This window comes from Fusarium musae, chromosome 5 (assembly GCF_019915245.1).
Source record: "Fusarium musae strain F31 chromosome 5, whole genome shotgun sequence".
Classification (NCBI taxonomy): Eukaryota; Fungi; Ascomycota; class Sordariomycetes; order Hypocreales; family Nectriaceae; genus Fusarium; species Fusarium musae.
In genome coordinates this window covers 3,958,728-3,979,565 of record NC_058391.1, presented here as the reverse complement: position 1 = coordinate 3,979,565, position 20,838 = coordinate 3,958,728, and the positions used below count along the sequence as shown (strand labels likewise).

At 47.6% G+C, this 20,838-nt stretch overlaps 8 protein-coding genes across 8 annotated transcripts; 6 read left to right on the top strand and 2 right to left on the bottom strand.

Moving 5' to 3' along the window:
* Positions 1-1,071: 1,071 nt before the first annotated feature.
* On the top strand, positions 1,072-2,867 carry J7337_007723 (uncharacterized protein; the record flags this gene model as incomplete). The annotated part of the gene is made up of 2 exons (XM_044825356.1): positions 1,072-2,131; positions 2,206-2,867. 2 exons carry the CDS (start codon positions 1,072-1,074, stop codon positions 2,865-2,867), a joined length of 1,722 nt encoding a protein of 573 aa, XP_044681013.1.
* A 2,503-nt stretch (positions 2,868-5,370) lies between these two features.
* On the bottom strand, positions 5,371-6,468 carry J7337_007722 (uncharacterized protein; the record flags this gene model as incomplete). The annotated part of the gene is made up of 2 exons (XM_044825355.1): positions 5,371-6,045; positions 6,091-6,468. The coding sequence occupies 2 exons, from the start codon at positions 6,466-6,468 to the stop codon at positions 5,371-5,373; spliced, it is 1,053 nt and encodes a 350-aa protein (XP_044681012.1).
* A 1,832-nt stretch (positions 6,469-8,300) lies between these two features.
* J7337_007721 (uncharacterized protein) lies at positions 8,301-8,533 on the bottom strand (the record flags this gene model as incomplete). The annotated part of the gene is made up of 2 exons (XM_044825354.1): positions 8,301-8,393; positions 8,444-8,533. The coding sequence occupies 2 exons, from the start codon at positions 8,531-8,533 to the stop codon at positions 8,301-8,303; spliced, it is 183 nt and encodes a 60-aa protein (XP_044681011.1).
* A 3,577-nt stretch (positions 8,534-12,110) lies between these two features.
* Positions 12,111-14,065, top strand: J7337_007720 (uncharacterized protein; the record flags this gene model as incomplete). The annotated part of the gene is made up of 2 exons (XM_044825353.1): positions 12,111-12,188; positions 12,347-14,065. 2 exons carry the CDS (start codon positions 12,111-12,113, stop codon positions 14,063-14,065), a joined length of 1,797 nt encoding a protein of 598 aa, XP_044681010.1.
* A 493-nt stretch (positions 14,066-14,558) lies between these two features.
* On the top strand, positions 14,559-14,957 carry J7337_007719 (uncharacterized protein; the record flags this gene model as incomplete). Its single annotated transcript, XM_044825352.1, has 1 exon — positions 14,559-14,957. One exon carries the CDS (start codon positions 14,559-14,561, stop codon positions 14,955-14,957), a length of 399 nt encoding a protein of 132 aa, XP_044681009.1.
* Positions 14,958-15,556: 599 nt separating this feature from the next.
* J7337_007718 (uncharacterized protein) lies at positions 15,557-16,864 on the top strand (the record flags this gene model as incomplete). The annotated part of the gene is made up of 3 exons (XM_044825351.1): positions 15,557-15,874; positions 16,208-16,282; positions 16,448-16,864. 3 exons carry the CDS (start codon positions 15,557-15,559, stop codon positions 16,862-16,864), a joined length of 810 nt encoding a protein of 269 aa, XP_044681008.1.
* A 610-nt stretch (positions 16,865-17,474) lies between these two features.
* J7337_007717 (uncharacterized protein) lies at positions 17,475-17,864 on the top strand (the record flags this gene model as incomplete). Its single annotated transcript, XM_044825350.1, has 1 exon — positions 17,475-17,864. One exon carries the CDS (start codon positions 17,475-17,477, stop codon positions 17,862-17,864), a length of 390 nt encoding a protein of 129 aa, XP_044681007.1.
* A 583-nt stretch (positions 17,865-18,447) lies between these two features.
* Positions 18,448-18,775, top strand: J7337_007716 (uncharacterized protein; the record flags this gene model as incomplete). Its single annotated transcript, XM_044825349.1, is given in 2 exon segments — positions 18,448-18,744; positions 18,764-18,775. 2 exon segments carry the CDS (start codon positions 18,448-18,450, stop codon positions 18,773-18,775), a joined length of 309 nt encoding a protein of 102 aa, XP_044681006.1.
* Positions 18,776-20,838: the final 2,063 nt, after the last annotated feature.

Here is a 20,838-nt window from a genome sequence, read left to right as displayed (position 1 = left end):
CAGCTGTATAAATTGAGCCGTTTCGCATGCTCTATCATACACATGAAGGGATACTGTTCCACTCATATTCACTCATGGTATGAAGGGATTCTACAGTCCTAATTTAGATCAGGCGGACGCATCAGGATTGTGTATGTAGTTTGCCCAGTCAATAAATTAGATACAGACAACGTACCTTTATGTACCCCCAGACTACAAACGCCAAGTTAGGGGCTATGGTTGGTCAGGAGTGTTACTTAAAATAGCATATTTGGCAACTCAGCCGTAGAAACACATGTGGTGTGAACCGTAAATGATGATTGGGCAGCGAATGACACCACTCCGGAACAAAACTGGAATGCCAGCCGTGTCCAGTACGGAATGTATTTTTGGACGGATTGAGCTTCCCTAAAGTTAGTGAGCTCAGAACGCTTGTAGGATTAAAGGACTATTAACTTCTTTGATCCACGTAGGCTAGTAGTGGTTGTCAAAGATAGATATTCACATTGATTAAATGTCATTGTAACTGCAACATTACATACTGATAGCTTGGCGAGTGGGACTTTTAGACAATAAGGCTGGCGTCTAGACTACGGCGATGTAGGTAGCAGAGACTACAGTTATTCGCATAGGCAGCAAACAATAACTCGATTTGAGATTGTCAAGTGTACCACAATATACTCGGTTAGTAATATGTTTCAGTTTCAACTGTATTCTGGCCTGGATATTGGCCTAAGTCAGACCAAGCGCGTAGTTGTGCAATTATACGGAGCCTTGTTTCAATACTCAGCCTATGAGCTCCTATGAACAGAATATCTATTAATAAAACCTCCAATGTTTGCTTACTCCGCATATGTGTGACGTGGAATAGAATGCTCGATTGGCTGGAGCTGAGCGGCTGTGATGCATTTGGGTGTGGAGGAAAATGCAATTCGGACTTGGCAGCTGAAACGAGCCACAATTGTCAAGTCCTGGCTTGCCTACTTATACTAAAGCCAGCTGCGCCTAGAAAGAGCAGAGCGCTCTCAATCGCACAATCCGCCTTGACACAATTATTCCACTATCTTCTTATCTATACTCCATGAATTCATCATGCCGCTACCACCGAACGTAAAGCAGTCTCACTTTCTTGTCGGATGGGTTTGCATTCTCCAGGAAGAATATTCTGCAGTTCGGCATGTCTTGGACAAAAGATATGGTACGGACCACGAAGCCGGCTTCATATCAGGCAAGGGCGACTCGAATACATACGAATTGGGCCGCATTGGTGAGCACTATGTGGTTATCAACCTTCCTCCAGCTGGGATCTACGGTCAGATCTCGGCTTTCAAGATCGTGAGCGGTATGAAGAGTACATTTCCTCACATGCGCTTTTGGATGCTTGTTGGAATTGGCGGAGGAGTTCCATCCCAGAGGGCCGATATTCGACTGGGTGATGTTGTCCTCGGCACGGCAGTCCTTCCCTACAAGACGGGCAAGCAGCTAGAAAAAAGCTTCAAAATCACCGGCAAGACAAGGCAACCCCCGGTTGAGCTTTTGAGTGTTGTTACACAGCTTAGGCACAAACTGGACCATGGATTATCGTTGGAACAGAGCATGGAGGATGTGCTTCAGCGGCGACTGATTTCGCAGCATGACCCCGGGAGGAAATATCGCCGCCCAGCAATCGATCACCTATGGAGGAGCGATTATATACATCAAGACGGCGAATGTGCCTGCCTCCACAAACAGCCAAATGATACTTCCAGATCAATCCAACGTGAACAGCCTTCTACTGGGCAGCTCATACAAACACACTGCGGTATCATTGGATCAGCGGATCAGGTCATGAAGAATGCGAAAAAGCGAGATGAAATAGGCCGTAAGGAAGACGTGATCTGTTTCGAGATGGAAGCCACGGCTGTAATGGAAGCAGCAGCTGGCAACCAAGCGCTAAACCGCTGCATCTCGATTCGAGGCATCTCAGACTACTCTGATGGGCACAAAAATGATTCATGGCACGACTATGCAGCTTTATCGGCAGCAGTTTGTGCTGCGGAGCTGTTGAAGTGTCTTGCGTTAAGTTCTGTTCGCAGAATGACAATCGAGATGGCTCCAGACGAGATAGCAGACCTTATCCAGGGCGCTGTTAACGCCGCCGAAGGGAGGATCAGTCAATCCTTGAACTCGCTTGGGGGAGACTTGGCCAACCTGAGGAACGGATCGAGCTCCTCAACAATTTCACAGACCAACAGAAGCAATTCGCTGAAGATGAAATGAAACTCATGCGGGTCACCTGCCAGAAGCTGCTGGATGAAACAATCCATGGTCTGAAGGAGCAGGCTGAGCTTGAAGCTGCCAGAGCTGACTACGTGACTCGATTTGAGTGGGAAGAATTCACAAAGCAAATCGAAACTACAGCAAAGAAGTCAAGCAAATTAGCTACAGCTGAAGAAATTCTCGATACAGCTGGCGAACTTACCGACAACATTATCCAAGATGCAAAGGGCAAAGGGGACGGTTCTTATGCGAAATACTTCAAATTCGGATCGCGATTCACCAAACTTGCCATGAACTTCAGAGGGGCTGGAAGTAAGACCACAGCCACAAACAGCGTGACCATTTCTCCATCATTCATACCGCCAACTCCTCCAACATCCTCGCAGTCTAGCCATAAAGACACTCAGTCTGGGCCGGCTACCCCCACACGACCGGCACCTACAGTGCCTCGGTTCGGATATGAGCAACCTTCAATTCCGCCACGGCCTCAGAGAACCTTACTCAGTAGGGATAGACTACCAAATGGGTCTCCCTCAGGCCCTCCCGCTCAACTAGCAGAGATATTGACCGGTGGCTTGCAAGAAAGAAGCACTGGGGAGACACCAAGGTCTGCCTCTCTGCTTCATTAAGACTCCCACACGAAAGGCTCCTGGTCTGCCTGAGTGCTTTCAGAGAAACTAGCCAGATTTGAGACGGATTTAGGGTTGTGTTTTCTTTACGTTGTTATCTATGTATGCCAGAGTGAGACTCAAGAAGATAGTGTTTAGCTAACAGCCATTACATCTTGTACGAAATTCAGAGTAAAGCTTATGAACCATCGGTGGATCGCCCTGAGATAGAGACTAAACACACTCGATCCAGCATTCGTATAAACCTCATGAAACAGAGAGACAAAATACTCATGATAATTATGACGTGGTAGTTTCTTCATAGGCAATAGGATTGAGTAAGTCGCCAATCTCTTTAACCGCTTTCGGATCCAGGCTATCGTAGCTAGTACATGAACCGTCTAACACGAATTCCAGATACACTGAGGGCAGTTGCTGTAACAATACCCACCGCAACCAGCCTGTCCATTAGGGCATGTGCAGCAAGTGCCGCGTAACTCTAGGCCTCTCACGATGAGCTCGTCGGCCTCGGCATTCCTCTTCTCCGACGGAACAGCCAAAGCGACTGATGCGGACATCATAATGTACGTGATGGCGGTGGTGAATCTCATGATGACTCCTTCGGGTTAGTAAGTTGGAAATGTATGGTGCTCAAAAGGTCTCACCTCGTCTGGAGATTAGGGCTCAAAGAATCTTTAGATGGCGTAGTGTTGATGTAATTGAGGAGACTGAAGTTAGGCAATGGGAATGATCAATGGGGGATACAAGGTGATCTTATATCCTAACATCACGCAGTGTGTATCAGCTGCACTTTGCCACTTACAACTACCGATTCGCTACTTTACGATACCGTCCTATCCCCATATTTCGACCCGGCGCCGCGTCATGTTATACGCACTGGACCTCGAATGAAGTGATTTGAACAATGAACAATGCCCCTTTATCCGAACTCTAGCCTGCGAGGATTGTCATTCCGAGTTCCGAAAGTCCTACGGTATACCTAAGTACGGTGGTGGGCGGACCTGCGGCTAAGAAATCTGGAATCTCGGTGAGCTATTAATTGTAGACCCCAGAGGTCCTAACATTTCTCGTCATTGGATGTAATCCGAAACCTCGTATTTCGTCTCTCTCTGCCGCTGTGGGGATCGGCTACGACGGCTCGTGCCGGTATCCGAAACCAGGCTGGTCCGAAGAAACCTGTTTGTATAATATCATGGTCGAAAGCTTACGTGCGCGGCAGCAGCTTTCAAGTCCAAGTTTCCGCGATGATCTAAAATCTCGCTCGACTCGACGTTCGTTGATGCACTCATGAAGGCTCCTTAAGGACGTGATCGTCGTTAACTCTTTAGAGGAAGCGGTTCATTGCCATAGCGACCCTCTGAATCTTGAAACAGAACATGCCATTGTCCACCATCTTCGGCAGATTACTCAACCATATTGTGGCCTGTTGGAGCAGGCTGAGTTACCTGAGTATGTTCAAACTGAGAGCTTCCCTGATCCGCAAGGGCGGCATGTAGTTATCGCATCCTATGGATGAAGGACGGGAAGAGAGTGTCTTGAAAACGACTTGACTAATCGAGACTGCAATAATATGTTTGCAGCTGTGCAAGCACTCCAATTATGGTCGCTAGACTGTGTGCGGCTACACGTTAAAGCTGACATCAGGTAAAGCACGAGATTAGGTCATATCTCTGCTTGTTATGCTAGATTAGGAATCCTAGCTGAGACTTCAAGTACTAGTATGGAACTATTACCAGACACTAACCGGGTTAAATTACTGAGTTGCATTTGTTCCAATCCAGCGATGAGACGCGTTTCGGTTAAGACCTTCAGGTGGGCGGAACTCTAGCTTGACCTTAGAAGCTCTTGACACCGCGGTGATCATTCTGTAAGATCTTCTGAAGGATAATTTATTAAAGAGATGACTAAGTATGTAGATCAATTATATTTAGCTATAATTCTTCGCCCATCATATGTTGCGGATACGCTCTCCGCATCTAGCCGGCAGTGGGCACGCGTGTCTTTGAGTGTAACTATTCTAAGTAATGAACCTAAATCCATTCAGAACCGCTCTCTGAGAATCCTTATCCAGTCTGTTCACACTCTCCTCACTACTCTCATCCACAGTTGCACTGAGTTCATCAAAAGCTTTGTTAGCCCGCCGGAGAGAATACCTCAACCCCATGATACAAGCAAACCCCAGTCCTTGGAAAGCCAAGATACAGGCCCAAGATACGCGAAAGTCAGGGCCATACTGGTCGAGCCAGAAGTAGTTTGCAAACAGTGAAGCGCTGTTCGCAAGTGTGTTGGCGATGCCGATTGAAGCCGCACGCTTGACTCGTGGCTGAACGATGGTCGAAGATAACCAAGGATATGTCGTAGAGTAAATCCCAAATGTTCCAGCGCTGACGAGAAAGGTCAAGGCATAGCGAGGCCATTTTTGGTCTGTTATAGCGACGAGTGCGACGGTAGCGGCGATGGCTGCGAGGCCGGAGACAGCAGCGTGGGGAGACCGCTTCTGTCGTCAATCGGCATCCCATGCGAAGCTAAGGGCCCAGATGAAGGAGAAGAGATACGGCGGTGCGGTGAGAAGAAGCACTATGGTGTTATTTTTGAAGCCGAGTTGTTTGATCAGAGTAGGGAAGAAATGCGAGAAGGAAATAGATGCGGTTGTAGACATTTGAAGACAGGCAAACAACCATACTCTGTAGTCACGAACGGCTGAGAGTATGGCTTGTTTCATAGTGATCTCCTCTTCACCTAGGATCTCTTCACTTCCAGCATCAACAGCCAATCGACCCTGCGCGACAACTCTTTCTTCCTCAGTCAACCAGCTCGTAGTACCAGGGTAGTCAGGCAGAAGAAAGAATGCGACAACACCAATGACGATAGTAGCAAGGCCTTCAAGGATGAAGAGCCATCTCCATGCAGCGAGATGTCCCTTGCCAGCCATGCCTGAGAGAATACCTGCTGAGATCAAACCGGCGAAGCAATTGGATAAGAGGATGCCACAGACTAGCAACGCCATTCGAATACCGAGTTCCTTTTTGGTGTACCACGTACTCAGGTAGTATATAGCTCCAGGGAAAAATGGCGCTTCGACAACACCGAGGATGAAACGAACGACGAGAAGGCCCGCTGGACTGGACGTTGCAGCTGTACATGCACTGACACAAGCCCAAAGAATAATACAACCAGGCTATACAAATTAGCCACGTCACAAATCCCACAAAAGGAGGCCTACCAAGAAGATATGAGGCTGCATCTTTGTCATAATCATTGTAGATGGAAGCTGCATCATGATGTATCCCGCAGAAAAGATAGAAATGGCCGTCTGGTACGTCGCGCCCTTAACATGCGTATCTTCCTGGAGGCCATAGAGACGAGCTTGGGTGATGGAGTTGCGATCAAGGTAGTTGAAGAGGTAAATAGTGACGATCAGGGGAAGAAGCCGAAGATCAATCTTGCGCACGAGTTGAGCTTCTGTTTCTTTGGAGAATTCGGGGGTGTAGGAGCGGTAGGTGTCCAGGAGGGTGAGTTGTTTGGTAGGCACATTTTCGACTTCTTCACCTGTGGATTTGAGAACGGTGACGTCGTCTACTTGGAGTTTAGAATTATCCATCTTATGAATGAGTTGTTAGAAGAAAGATTGGATTTGAACTGTAATGAATCTGTTGATGATGCTCATGAGGATGTCACTCTTTATACATCAAACTCCCCAACTTCTTCCCCGACTCAAAGACTATCGGCCCCATCCCGACCCCAGATTCTCCCCACACTCACTAGCCTTATGCTCGCGTGCCGAATACCCGTTCGGGGTTCAAAACAAGCATACGCTCCCACTGCTCATCCGTGAGCCAATCCCTCAAAAGCCCAAGCTCCAGGTCCGTGTCTACTTCAAGCGGAGGCGTCGGGGTAAGTCCTCGGATCGCAGCGTTGCAGTGCGGCCAGTCGCTTCCCCATACGATCGAGTCAGGCGCGGTGTTTGCGATAGTTTTTATTATGTGTTCCATTTGAGACACTTGCTTGCTTCTTCGGTGGAGGGCGCCGAGTTTGATGTATATGTTTGGGGAAAGGAGATTAAGAAGGGATGCGAATTCTGGGGTGTTGATAGAGGATGGTGTTGCGGAGGCGTTATGATCGATGATGATGGGGATGCCTTTGAGGTTTGGATGGGAAGATAGGGTTTCTGCAATTGAAGACCATGTTGCGAGGGGTAGTTGGGCTGAGATACTCCAGTTGTATCTACGTAGAGGGCAATGAGAAGCAACGTCCAGGAATTGCTGAATCACCCAAGACATATCGTCCCCAGAACCGCCATAAGATCCATGAATCCTCACAGAACGAACCCCTGCGTTATGTAGCTTCTCAAACTCAGATTCAGTGAGGCTCTTCAATCCCGAATTTCCAGGATCCCAAAAGATAGTCCCACGGACATGCTTAGCAGGATACAGGTCCCGGCACTGCTGCAGATGTTCAAGCAAGCCTGTATACCCATCTTCAATAGTCGCTTGTACAAGCATCACATTATCAGCCTTTGAGTTCTGGATCAGGTCCTTCAGTACTGCTGGCTGCGGGGTATAAGCGCGCGTTGTTTTGAAACGGTAGTGCTCCGGGTCGAAGCAGTGCATATGGGAATTCCATGCGCCGGGCGGTAAGATAGGTACATCCATTGTGATTGCATGCGTAGTCGATAATCGCGTGTCAACGACCTTTTGCAGGAATGGGCATGTTTTTGAGCTGTAGTGCAGATCAGGAGAGTGTCCGATAAGACCGGTGTGAGTCCGGCGCTAGCTCAGAGCTATCGGACAACAATTACCGGTGGAGTCTTATTAGCTGTCTGAACTAACCAGGGTATACGCCCTGCACAATTTGATGATGAATGTACAAATATTGGAATACGTAGTTTAAGGGCAATTGTTCCGCTTGAATGAATATAGCTTCCTTCATTCAGTCGCTTGCGATCAGTTACAGCATCTTGGCTTCAGAGAGCGCGCGAGTCCATATTGCTGACGTACTGTGTGTGATAAGCCAGGTTCCACGAATCCCTATGTACCCTGCAACTAGAGGTGGACTAAGGATATAAAAATACTTTGGAAAAGCTCGTTGAATCAGAGGGAAAATAGATCGATGGCTAACAATTTTAACTATTTCTGAGATACTGTATTTGCCTATGAGTAAACGTGACCTCTTCTCAAGTCATATAACAGTTTTCGTCTCCATCCAAAAAGCCAACCCCACAAGACCACACTGCCTCCCCAGCTCAGACTCTTTGTGTCCCCCAAAATTTGTATCAAGAAACAAGCGACTAATACAGTTGTTTCCAAACATCTCAGCCTCAAACTCACCCGCAGCGCGCAGAGCTCGGTTGATAACGCGCGAGAAAACACTAGCAGCTAATCCATACTCACTGTTATTCGCTCGAGCAATGACTTCGTCCTCGTCCTTGAACTTCTAGATAACAGGCACCGGGCTAAAGATCTCTTTGGTTGCGATCTCAGATTCTCCGGCGCCTTCGATAAAAGCTGCAGGAGGGAACGAGAAGCCCTAAGCACTTTTAGTATTAGTTATAATGATTGGTTATCCAGTTGACATACCTTGTCGCCTACGGGTTTTCCGCTCGTCAAAAGCTTCATATCACCTTGCTCCAAAGCTCGGTCCACCATCCCCTTCGCCCTCGCCTCCATCGCATCCCGATAAGCTTCAACAAACTTATCATAAACACCCTCCTGCACATAGGCCCCACTACAAACCATACACCCCTGCCCTGCATTCTACAGAATACTCTCCACCGTCTTAACAACAGCCTTCTTCAAATCGGTATCATAAAATAACAGCGGGATTCTTACCGCCTAGCTCTAAACTAACCCGCCTAAGGTTGCTAGTCGCAGCAGCGGCGAGAATCTCCTTCCCGATAGCCTGTGAAGGAGACTTTCTTGACGCACATATGGTGTAAGAGCACAGAACCGGTTGACTCATCGCCGGCGAGGATTGGAATACGCCGGGGGGAAGCCAGCTGCTTTGATGAGCGTGCCGAAGTTGAGAGTGGCGAAGGGCGTCTTTTTGGAGGGTTTGCAGATGTAGCAGTTTCCTGCTGGGAGGGAGGCGGAGGCTTTGTAGATTGCTATTGGGAACGGGGCGTTCTATGGGATGATTCAGACGGTGACGCTTAATCGTTCGCACAATCTTCATCTACAAACCTCATTAGTGTTCTGTTACCGAGTGATTTGAGAGATGGACTTACATAACCATCGTCCACTGGCTACGAGTCTCCATGGACTTTATCAATCTACCAAGCCAAATAGCGCAAGAGCGGCGAGGACACTGTATAGTCCAAGTAATCGACTTGGGCGCTCCAAGCCTCAAAGTCATAAGAGCCAAGATAGCTTCGGCGTTTTCTTCAATCAACTCAGCGAGCTGAAGCATCAGCGCCTTGCAAACCTTTGGGTAAATCTTCTTCCAGGTAGGGAAGGCCTTTCGGCGGCGTCGACTGCGGCGTCAACGTCTTGGGGGCCGGCGATCTGGATGCCGTCTGCGATGAGGGAAACATCGGCTGGGCTGTAGACAGAACATCTAGAAATTCTAGTCGGGCATCAATTTTGTGATGCGAGAGAGAATGAAAGAAAGGTTGTTTACGTTTTGTTAAACTTGGAATGGACGTATGCGTTGTTGATGAAAAGCTGCTTGAGCTACTCGGTAGCTGAAACTGCGGCCCTTTTGATGTTGATGATTGCTGAAGTCAATTCTTTTAGATGTTGTTAGTCGATTACATATTAAGCCCATAAGTTAAGCTACTTTTATATTAACTCATTCAGAGCTCCTACTGCCGTTTCATCTTCGCGATCTCATCACTTACATCAGATGTCGCTCGCATCTCAAACCACTAATGCGGGTTCCGCATGCGAATACTACGGTGACTCATGCACGGTCTAGAAGTTAATGTCTAATTCCTTTAAACTCCTGACGGGCTTAAGATCGTTCATGCAGGTCCAGGTTTGCCCATCGGACTTAGGATCGGAGTTGACCAAACATCGTGACTGGTGTAGTGGCTCCACGTATAAGTTGTCCTTCACCACCTGCATCTTATTGAGCACGGATCATAGGTTGTGGACTTTGCTGGATATGAGGATGATTCATTGAATGCGCAATGTACGATGGACGTTATCGATTTTAATCATCTTTAGCAATGAGTGAGTACGGCCTACCAAGGAGTCTTCAGAACTCACTAGCCCATTCACCCAAAATGGCCCTCGAAATTGAACAATCTTCAATCATGCAAGTCATTCTATTCAAACGCAATTAATTCCATAACTTTTCCCTACATCTAAAATCCTCACCCCTCGTTACTCCCTCCCTTCCCCGAATTTAAGTTCTCATCACTAACCCCCTCCTCCGTATACCACGTACTCGGCTGTTTCTTCGTCGTCTGCACCAACGAGATCTCACTATCCTGATCCCTCGACTGAATTCTACTCTGCCCCGACCGAAATCCACTCGAGCTCGGTACTCTAAGATTTCTCGACGCCGATGTTGATCGCGGCATTCCCCCGTACGACGATCCCTTTGTCGTTCCGCCTTCGCGGAAGAAGTATGCGAATATCGAGCGGCTGAGGGCGAGGTTGGCGCCGACGACGCCGAGGTAGAGTTCGAGGTTTGACCAGATTGCTGTTATGGCGTAGACCCCTAGATTCTGTTAGGATTGGGTTTGAGAGGGATAGTTGGAGGTTGACTTACAGCTTAGGTCTGATGTTACGACGCCGAGGGAAGTGGCACGGGCGATTCCGAAACCGGTAGCTCTACTGAGTGTTAGCGACTCAATCATAATGAGGAAGAGGATAAATGGGCCAACGTACACTAGCCCCAAGCTCATCAGGGCCCAGACAGAGATCTTTGTCTTCAATGGAAGGCTGGTGTTCCATATCACAAAGACTGGTAGTAGTGAACATATCAAATCTGTGAGAATAGAGAATGCTGCCCGGTTCCGTTAGCCAATTTCAGACTATAGCACTCGCACTCGAAATACATACCAATCGTAGCGTAAATGTAGTAGATTCGAATCCTCGGATTCCAACACTCCCCAACACCAGTCCAATACGCACTGATAGGTCTGCACTCCGAAAGCAAAATAATAATGCATCCAAAGTTCGTAACAACTAACCCCGCCATGATCCCCCACGCCGCGTACCTCACCCTCCTCGAGTCCTTGATCCTCAACAACAGCAACAATATCGAAATCTTGAGCAGACAAATACTCGCAAAGAGCAAAATCTGCGCTACCCATCCCAACTTATTATTCTGCACATAATCCTCCGGCTCAATGTACCATCTATGTCTTCCATTCCCTATACTGACCTGTCCAACCTGCACGCCGTACCGCGCGATGCCGAGGAGCGTTACGATGACGATGGTGTAGTCGTCCCAGCCTGACGATCGTAGGGCTGTGCGGACCCAGATCCGGACGCTAGTGGTGATGATCACCAGGGCGAGACATGTTCCTGATATTCCGAGGAGGATTGGACCGACGTTTTGATCGGGCGGTAATGGGTTTGGTGGTTGCACGGATGCCATGATCAGCGGATATGACGAAAGGATCTGAGTGCAAAGAAAAAAAAAGAGGGGGAAAGGGAAGAGGGGAGTGCATGAAGTGCGTAGTAATTAGTAGCGTGAGGTTTTGTTTATGTACGGTCTGCGCGGTATTTGTCGACGGGACAGGGGCTGTTGTGAGATCTGTCGTCCCACACGGCGCAGTCGCTGCCGAAACTTTAATTCTAACAAGGTAGCATCAGGTTCTGCCACCTGCTGCATTCATCACGAACTTTCCACTGCTCGAGTCAGTGGCTTTGACTGTTTGGGTTTATACGCGGTTCTCGCATCAGACCATGGCATTATTCAGGCCTGTATAACCACCCCCCGCAGCACTATTCCCCATTCTCTCTCGTCTTATTTGTCGTCCTAAGCGAAGGACCCCGTGGTCCCTGGTCTAAGCAAAACCTTATAGTGTGCATTGGCGGGGTTTCATCGCCCGCCAAGGACGTATTGGTCGCCCTAAACAGGCCTCGCTCCGCTCCCTGTCGCGGATGAGTCTTCCGCTTGTCAATTAAATTTACAGTTAAATACTACCTTATTCTGCAGGGGCGAGATGCAGGAGCGGACGACGCAATAAAGGGTTTTTCCTCTGCTCCCGGGCGGATGTTCCTCTTTTTCTTCTTTTGTCTGTGTTCTGCAGCTTTGTGGCGATAACCGTGCATTGCAGTTTCTGTCACCATGCTTGTCAAGTTGCATTTGTGGTTTAGCCTTGCTGCAGCTGCAGTAGCGGCTCCGTCAAAGGACACCTACGATTATGTGAGTTTCATCGTTTGGAGTCAAATTCTGTCGCCAATCCAACACGGCATTTGTCTCATACTACATCGATACGTTTTGACTCCAATAAAATGTCGCATTCCTCATCTTACATCGATCAATTCCTCGGATCTCTCGGCTAATCTTAGACTCTCTTTTAGATCGTCGTCGGAGGTGGCACAGCTGGTGTCGCAGTCGCTGCCCGTCTCAGCGAAGGCCTCCCATACGCCAACATTCTCCTCATCGAAGCCGGCCCCGCTGTCGACAATGAACCAAAGATCAACATCCCCGGTATGAAGGGCTCGACCCTCGGCACCAAGTACGATTGGAACTTTACGACTGTTCCTCAGGCGGGCGCGAATAATAGAGTTTGGCCGATCAACCGGGGTAAGGTCTTGGGCGGGAGCTCGGCTCTTAATCTCATGACCTATGATCGTGCTGCAGTCGCTGAATACGATGCTTGGGAGGCGCTTGGTAACCCGGGTTGGAACTGGAAGACAATGATCAAGGCGATGATGAAGTCTGAGACATTTACTGGCAAGAACACTGCGACGTACGGTTCAAAGGGCGTTGGCGACAGCGGCCCCGTCAAGGCTGTCGTCAATCGGATCATCCCCAAGCATCAAGAGTCTTGGATTCCAACTCTCAATAAGCTCGGAGTTCGCAAGAATCTCGAGTCGCTGGGTGGCAACCCTCTTGGTGTCATGTACCAGCCCAGCAGCATTGATCCCTCGAACTACAACCGCTCTTACAGCGCCAACGCCTACACGGAAATCTCGGGTTCTAACCTTGAGATTCTTGCCGACACCATCGTCGCCAAGATCAACGTCTCTGGCCCTGCTGCGAAGAAGAAGGCCATCGCTACTGGCGTGACTCTCCAGGATGGAACCTATGTCAAAGCGCGTCGTGAAGTCATCCTCTCTGCTGGTTCAATTCAGAGCCCTGGTCTTCTCGAGCAATCTGGCATCGGAAGTAAATCGGTCCTTTCTGCCGCTGGTATCAAGCAGATCATCGATCTACCTGGCGTTGGAGAAAATCTTCAGGATCATCTCCGCGTCATGACTTCATACCAACTCAAGCCTGAATTCCTCTCATTCGACGCCCTTCGAAGCAATGCTACCTTTGCGGCTGAGCAGCTTGCTCTCTGGAACACTGGCAAGCGCTCTCTGTACGACTACACCGGCAGCGCATACACTTTCTCAACATGGAAGCAAGCTCTCGGTAACGATGCCAAGTTGGTGTCGCTTGCCAAAGACGCTGCTGGTAAGGATGCTAGCAAGGTTGACAAGAAGAAGTTGGACTTCCTCAAAGACACCTCTGTTCCTCAGGTCGAGGTCATTTTCTCTGATGGTTACACTGGAGTAAAGGGCTATCCCGCCGCCACATCTCCCCTCTTCGGCAAGGGCTTCGTCACTCTCATCGGTGTAGTGATGCATCCTCTCAGCCGCGGCAGCGTGCACATCAATCCCTCTGACCCAGCCGGCAAACCCACCATCAATCCCAACTACCTCAGCAACTCTCACGATGTCGAAGCTGTCCTCCAAACAGTCAAGTACAACCGAAAGATTGCAAACACCGAACCCATGCGCTCAATCTGGGTGGACGAGTATGAACCTGGTCTGGATGTCAAGACTGATGAGCAGCTCAAGGATTATGTTTTGAGAACGACGCTTAGCATTTTCCATCCTAGCGGTACTTGCGCTATGCTTCCTAAGGCGGATGGTGGTGTTGTTGATGCTAAGCTCAAGGTTTATGGGACGGAGAATCTTCGTGTTGTTGATGCTAGTGTTATTCCTCTGTTGATCTCGGCGCATATTCAGACTGCGGTTTATGGCATTGCTGAGATTGCTGCTGAGCTTATCATCAAGGATGCGAAATGAGTATTATTAGTTAGACTTAGATAAAACGGCGTGTATTCTCAATGCCGTTTGGATTAATTACTTGCCATTCTGAAGTGAGTACCTCCGAGCACTAAGTTGTGAGACTCAAATGCTCATTCCGCCCTCTCAACGGAATAATGCTAGATTTGAATGTATCTTTGTGTCACTTGCGTGGGTCAGAAACGTTTTACCCTGAGCAATCTTTCGTTGTCGACTGAAGCGCAAAGAATTAGTGAATCGCTGATGCCCAACGTCACCCAACCAAGTTCCAGAGGCACCTTCGCTCTGTGATTGAAGTGCATACCCCCTTCGGTCGGTGATTTCACTGACTAGCGGTATCTACATCGAGTCAGCTTCCTTTGTGGACACGCATGACAGTCTGAGTATCACGCACCTCGCACCTCAGTGAATAAAACACAATCTCGAGTGTGCAGCATCATCGCCCAAATGGCCGCCGACAACATGCTCTCCACCACCGTCCCTTTCCGTCTTCATGTATCGCAAAGTCGAGAGCACGATCCTCATCACATCCACCACAAATCCAACGCCCCAGGACCACACTATCGAGGCTTTCACAATGGCGATTCAGTACGTACACAATTTCTTTCGTCGGGATCCGAGCCGTCCACCCAACGACAAGAGGCTCGACCGCTTCGTTAAAAAGTCACAAGGACAGTACCAAGCCAAGTTTCTGGATGAAGAGAAGAAGTTCCTTCAAATCACGCGGGCTTTTGTAGAGAGCAACAGCGTGGAGGATACAATCGACGACGTTTTCAAGGCGATGAGAAAGAGAGGGTTGAAGAAATACTGGCGGCGAAAGCTCACTGTGACTGGCTGCCATCCAGATCGTGTCGAGGTTAACCTTGCGGACCTGGAGGATTGGGAGATTTGATGGCCACAAGGAAATCTGGAAAGAAGATGAACTAGACATCAATTGCGACGGCCTTTGGATGATTGACTGGTATCTTTTGGGTTTGGTGGATGTCCCGGATTTGGACTCATCCAAAGGACGCTTGGCGAGGAACTCGTGGTAGTGAGAATCGACCAAAGATTAGTAGTTCTTGAGAGTCCACTCAATACAGTTAGTGGCTCGCGGCATGCATTGTCTCAGTCCCCGTATGACACTTGTGTTGACTGGCCGTGCTGGCGTCAGAATCGGAAGAAAGTTCATTTCGCAAAAAGCTGAAAGAGCTCAATTGTGCAAAGGCAACGGAAATTCATGAAGAACCAGAGCATTTGGCGCTAAACTGAACAGCGCTGGAAGAAGGCCCCATCGTCTTTTGATGTGTGACAAAGACGATTGTTTGCTTGTGATTGTTCACCCGCCTCGTCGAGACCTCATCACAGATGAAGCCAGCGACAGTTCCATATATAGCTACGCCTCCAGCCATCTCAATCCGCTCGAAGCTCTCTAGGCCGGTTTAAGGTCTTAACAACAAGTCTCGACTGCAAACAACACTACCAAATATTCCAACACAATTCTCAGAAACCATGTCACAACCACCCACCGCGAAGTCCACGCATATCCATACAATATGGGGCCGAAGGCCCATGAGCAGAATCAAAAACCTGATCGCTCTGTTCGTTCCCATGGAAGAATTTCAGCTTCAAGAGTTCATCGAGAAGCACAAGCTCCGCCATATAGGTGTTTGGGATGATGGAATACGATTGACGATACCATTGCACAACAAGACGCCGCAAAAAGCGCTTGCAGATCTGGCTGCTCTGATGGAAATTGGGAAACTCGACAAGTACTACGAATTTGTCGCGTATGCGCCCACGAACGATCCGGAAGAATTCGATCGAGGGGTGTGTATCATCGACTAGTCACGTTGGTTTGACATGAGGTCTCAAAAGCGCACAGCTGATGGCTCACATCACGCGCCTCGCACGCACGAGGTCTCAGAAGCGGTTTCTGAATTTATTCACCACGATTCTCTCCTAACTTACTATCGTTTTTCTTACATTCGATAGGAAAAAAGAACCGGTAAGTCGTTGAGAACATTCCTTAATTTGCAATTCGCGATCAGGGCGGGTGATTTCGATGCGATCCGCTGAGCACCAATAACGATTGAGGAGGTAGTTCTTGCCACATTTTTTAATAAATTTTTATCTACATATCCTTCGAGGTGTAAGCCGTAGGATAACGGAGAAGAACCCGTTGTGCAAAACGTCAAAAGAGCATTCGTGCAGATCAAAGCTAAACGAAATTCGTTAGTGAGTCTGAACAGAGCTTGGATACTCAAGGTTGCTCCTTGATTTGTGAACAAGATATGGTTTCTTCAGGCGTCATCACTGTTCAGAAGCTGTGAAGAGAGTATTCTAATCACAGTAATTGTCTAAGATTTCAATATATATAATTGACCGCCATCACCCTCTCAGCCTACCGATCAAACCCACCCTACACAACTCCAAAAGACCATGTCTGAACCAACTTCCGTCACCAGACCCACGCATATACATACCGTATGGCGCAAAAGGAAACTAAGCACATCACAAAAATTCCTCAGCAAGGCCACAGAGAACCCAGAAAAGAAACTCAACCAATTCATCGTGAAGCATAAGATCTGCTGGAACAGCAAGTGGGATGACAAGCTTCGATTGACAATAAAACTGCCCAGCAACAAGAGCCCAGAAGAGACAGTTGGGGACTTTTGTGCTCTGATGCAAGATGAAGGATTGGATAAGTACTGGGAGTATGTCACGCAGGCTCATACCGACGATCCGAACAATGTCGACCCAAGGGTGTACAAGAATGATCAAGATTTGCAAAAGGAAGCAGTCGCAAATAATTCGTAATTTTTTCTACTACACAACCCGCGCGGCGTATTAGTTTATCTGGGTAATGGGCCGTGCGGACAAGGAAGAGGATCGCTTTACCGGACAGGCAGTCAAAGGCATTGGCTCCAGTGACCACCAATAGTGATACCGCGGACAGCTCTTCTGGTCATATTGAAAGTGAACTCAGTTGAATTCTCATCATTTATATTTCTTTTTAAGTCACAAATAACTCATAATGTCCCTGTACCGTCTGGTCAAGTGTTCAACTTGAGATGCAGATATCTCTGCTAAGGTCACTCACAATCTCTGTATGCCCATCAATGGACATGATTCCTTGCACTTAATCAGTCGATCTGTAGCAAAAGTTCAGCAACTACCTATCTTCTCTGTAATCTGCGCCTCTGAAAGCCCAGAGATTTACGGCAGTGATGATAGCTCTGATATGTATGTGATACTTCGCATACCTTCCGGTCTTGACATCACTGTTTAACAATGAACCGTATCACAGAGAACCTCCTAGCGCCCACTGGATGGTATAAGATAGCAGACAGCAACCTAGGCATTGCACGTCAGTTCAATCAACAACCGCGTTACACGAACATATTTACAACAAACGACTGCCAACACCATGGGTGCAATGACTGCCAAGAAATTCCGAGAATGGTCTGAAAGATGGAACGAAGACTTCAGACACTACTACTTCGTTAAACAGAACAATGGTTATTATTCATCATTATGCCAATTTGCTTCGAAGTATAAAGGCAAATATGAAGTCAACTTCGACAATGTGAAGGAGACTCTGCTCATTGTATTGCCCAAGGACGATTACTATCACAAAGACGTAAAGACTCAAAAAGCAATCAGAAATGAGCTTGAGAGAGCTATATCAAAGGAAATGCCTCGCTATTGGATGAAGGATGAGGCGAAACACCGAGAAATGGAAGATCGCTTTACACGTGAGGTGGAAGAGTACTACCAAGAGGAAGAGGCCGAAGTCCAGAGACGAGGGAAAAGATGAATTTCACGAAAGCTGGTCTGAACAACGAAGGGAGAAGCATTAGAACTCACTATAATTCTCAACTTTAATAGCGTATCCAGACGAATTCCCTTCCTCAGCATGGTTCTTGACTTTATGGCACAACCCCACGATAGCTAAGATCATCTCAAACTACTTCAAGACTGGCCTCCCCAGTGAGAGACTTAAATAACCAGTGTAACAGAAAGACCCATCTATTGACTAGAGTCACAATGTCTTTGGAGGATATTTAGCTAAGAGGGAAACCCAAAAAGAAGGCATCCGGGGCTCAAGTAAGCTACGTACAGCAAAGGAAATCCTCCATAGTTACCAAAGTTGTAACCGGAAGGACCTGTAAGAGTATGAGCGGGTGCGAGGGGTTCCTCTTGTTTGAACCTTCGGCGGAGCCCTTCTATTTGTGAATCAAGGAGGCTCAAGTGATTGAATTGCGCATTGGATCCTCTTATTCACTACCTTTAGTTCCATGGGCATCCTTATATAGAAGGAAATTCCAGCCCGCGCTTTCGGTCGACTGATCACACCATGCCACAGACAACTTACGACAATACATCTGATCAAAAACACAATGAAACCTCCTCAGTCCAAACAAGGACCGCCAACAAATTCTAGCGACCCAGCGCCGCCATATACAGAGATCGCATCACCCCCTCCATATCCTGAAGTCCCATCTGCAGAATATCTCAACGAGATGTTCAGATACTTCTACCTTCGCGACTGGAAGGATAGCTGGAAGGCCACTCTTGCCGATTTCCTTGCCAAGAATGAAAATTACACGTTTGAGCTTCACGACGATGGTAAAAATCTTCGCATCATGCTACCCAGCGCTTACTACAAGTCGATGGAACTTGAAGAGCTTCGGAAGGTACGCAAAAGGCTGGCAGATGCAGCGGTAAGGGGAATGCTATTTCGCTACTGGGAAATTGATTTGGAAAGAAATGATCACGCCAAGCGGGTAATCGTAGAAGCTAAGCTGAGGAACGAGTACCAAGAAAGGCTAGGGAAGGACGATGAGTTCAGAATGGTGGAGGCCACGAAGCCGGCCTCACTCATATCGGCAGAGCTGGACGTACGTGTAGCTAGTTTGCCCCTTCGATGGTGAGGCTACCTCGTGGCAACTACCTCCGCCTAGACACGCGTTATGTTACTCGCCGGGATTTGGAAAAAACGATGCACAAAACTAAGCTCTCCATTTTCGTCGAGGAAAGGAAGTCATTACATTCAAAGAATTTGGAGAAACTGGCGAACATTACTAAACGGATTGTTGAGGATTATGCAGCTCTTGAGGCAGCAAGAAGGGAAAGACTATATTTGGAATTATGCCCATAACGTTGTAGATAAAGATCATAGCCGGTCGTTAAATCTTAACGAAATGAATGGACTATAACAGACAACATATGACTCTTATTCGTGATTGGAATAGCAAAGAAGAATCAAGGTAGAGATCAATCATCGTATTAGTGCAGGGGACAGCTCGTTTGAATACTACTAATTGGCAAATATGTAATTTGAGAACAAAACCAAAAAGCCTTTGTTCCATTGGCCACAGTTGCTCCAACCTATTAATCACTTCGGAGAGTTGCAGAGACCAATCGTCATAGACAACAGAGGTCAGCACTGGTGCGATGTTTATTGTAGAAGTTTTTTCATGCAGACAACGGCACAGATTCACACGTTCACAGATCGCGCTTATCGTGATGCTGACAGATTTTCCTACGAGAGTCACAGTCTGTTGAATCTGCTAGGATCCCTTCATCACAAACTATGCGTACATCCTTATCTCCCTATATAATAATTATTAACCATCCTCTCTCTCCTGCTCAGTCAAAACCCATAAACAGGCCACCTTACAAACTGTCAACCTACCTGATCAACACCAAATCCACTATGCGCTCCCCAGACTCTGAAGAAGTGAAAAAGAATCGCAAGGAAATGAATAAGGAACTCGATGGAGCATACAGACACTACTTCTACGTCAGAAGCAAAAACGTTCCTCTCACTGCAGAAGCCATGGGCGCCCTCGAGTTCTCTATCCAGGAACACATGGCGAAGTTCAAAGTGGAATTTTATAGCAACGATGAGAGGATCCACATTAAGCTCCCAAAGGTTCAAGATCGTATAGCTTGTGTGGGGTACTTTCGCATTACTCGGGAACTTCAAGCGGCTTTGGATGTAACAAAGATTTCCTCATACTTCGTCATTGATACAGCTAGGCGCTATAAGACTCTGCTGAAGCGGCTCCTGTTGCAGACACAGAAGAGACACCAGAAATGTGGGGCTTGGAAGAAGACATCAAACATCAACAACAAATCTTGTCAATATTTGAGGTGGCATTGAATGAGATCCTTGAGAGTCCCTGAGGATAGAGCTTGTAACTCTGTGTATATAGATAGGGATTAGAAGGATCAGATTCGGTTTTTACCTCCGTATTGAAGCTCTATCACTTTCAATATGCTAAGCGCCAATGTTCTTTTTGCGATAATCCACATGAGCCTATGTCGCCTCGCACCGTGATCGTAATAGATCTCACTGGCTATGAACGTATGATACTGTGGTGCACTGTTCGCAATCGCCTGTTTCCGGGAATCACCTTGATCGCGCGTAGAGACAGACAGTCATGAACAGTACATTGCACAACTGGTGGGTTTTGTTCAGCGTCGATGTACTTCGACATGGATAACAGGCGCATGTTCATCGAAGACCTTATGAGAGCTATGGATTACGGTGGCCCATAAGGTGAAACTTTAAGCTGCGAACACAGGTGATGAATGAGCATGTAGACTGAAGCATATGCGCGCTCACGATTCAGGATCCGTACTTCTAACACGATTCTTGCAGTTGAGACTTGTAGCTGAGAGCTTGAATCAGCCAAGAGAAGTTAGTACTTATACACTACCCTTTCTTGCAATAATCCATATAAACCTGTCATCTGCATCTTCTTCCAAAACGGCATGTTGAA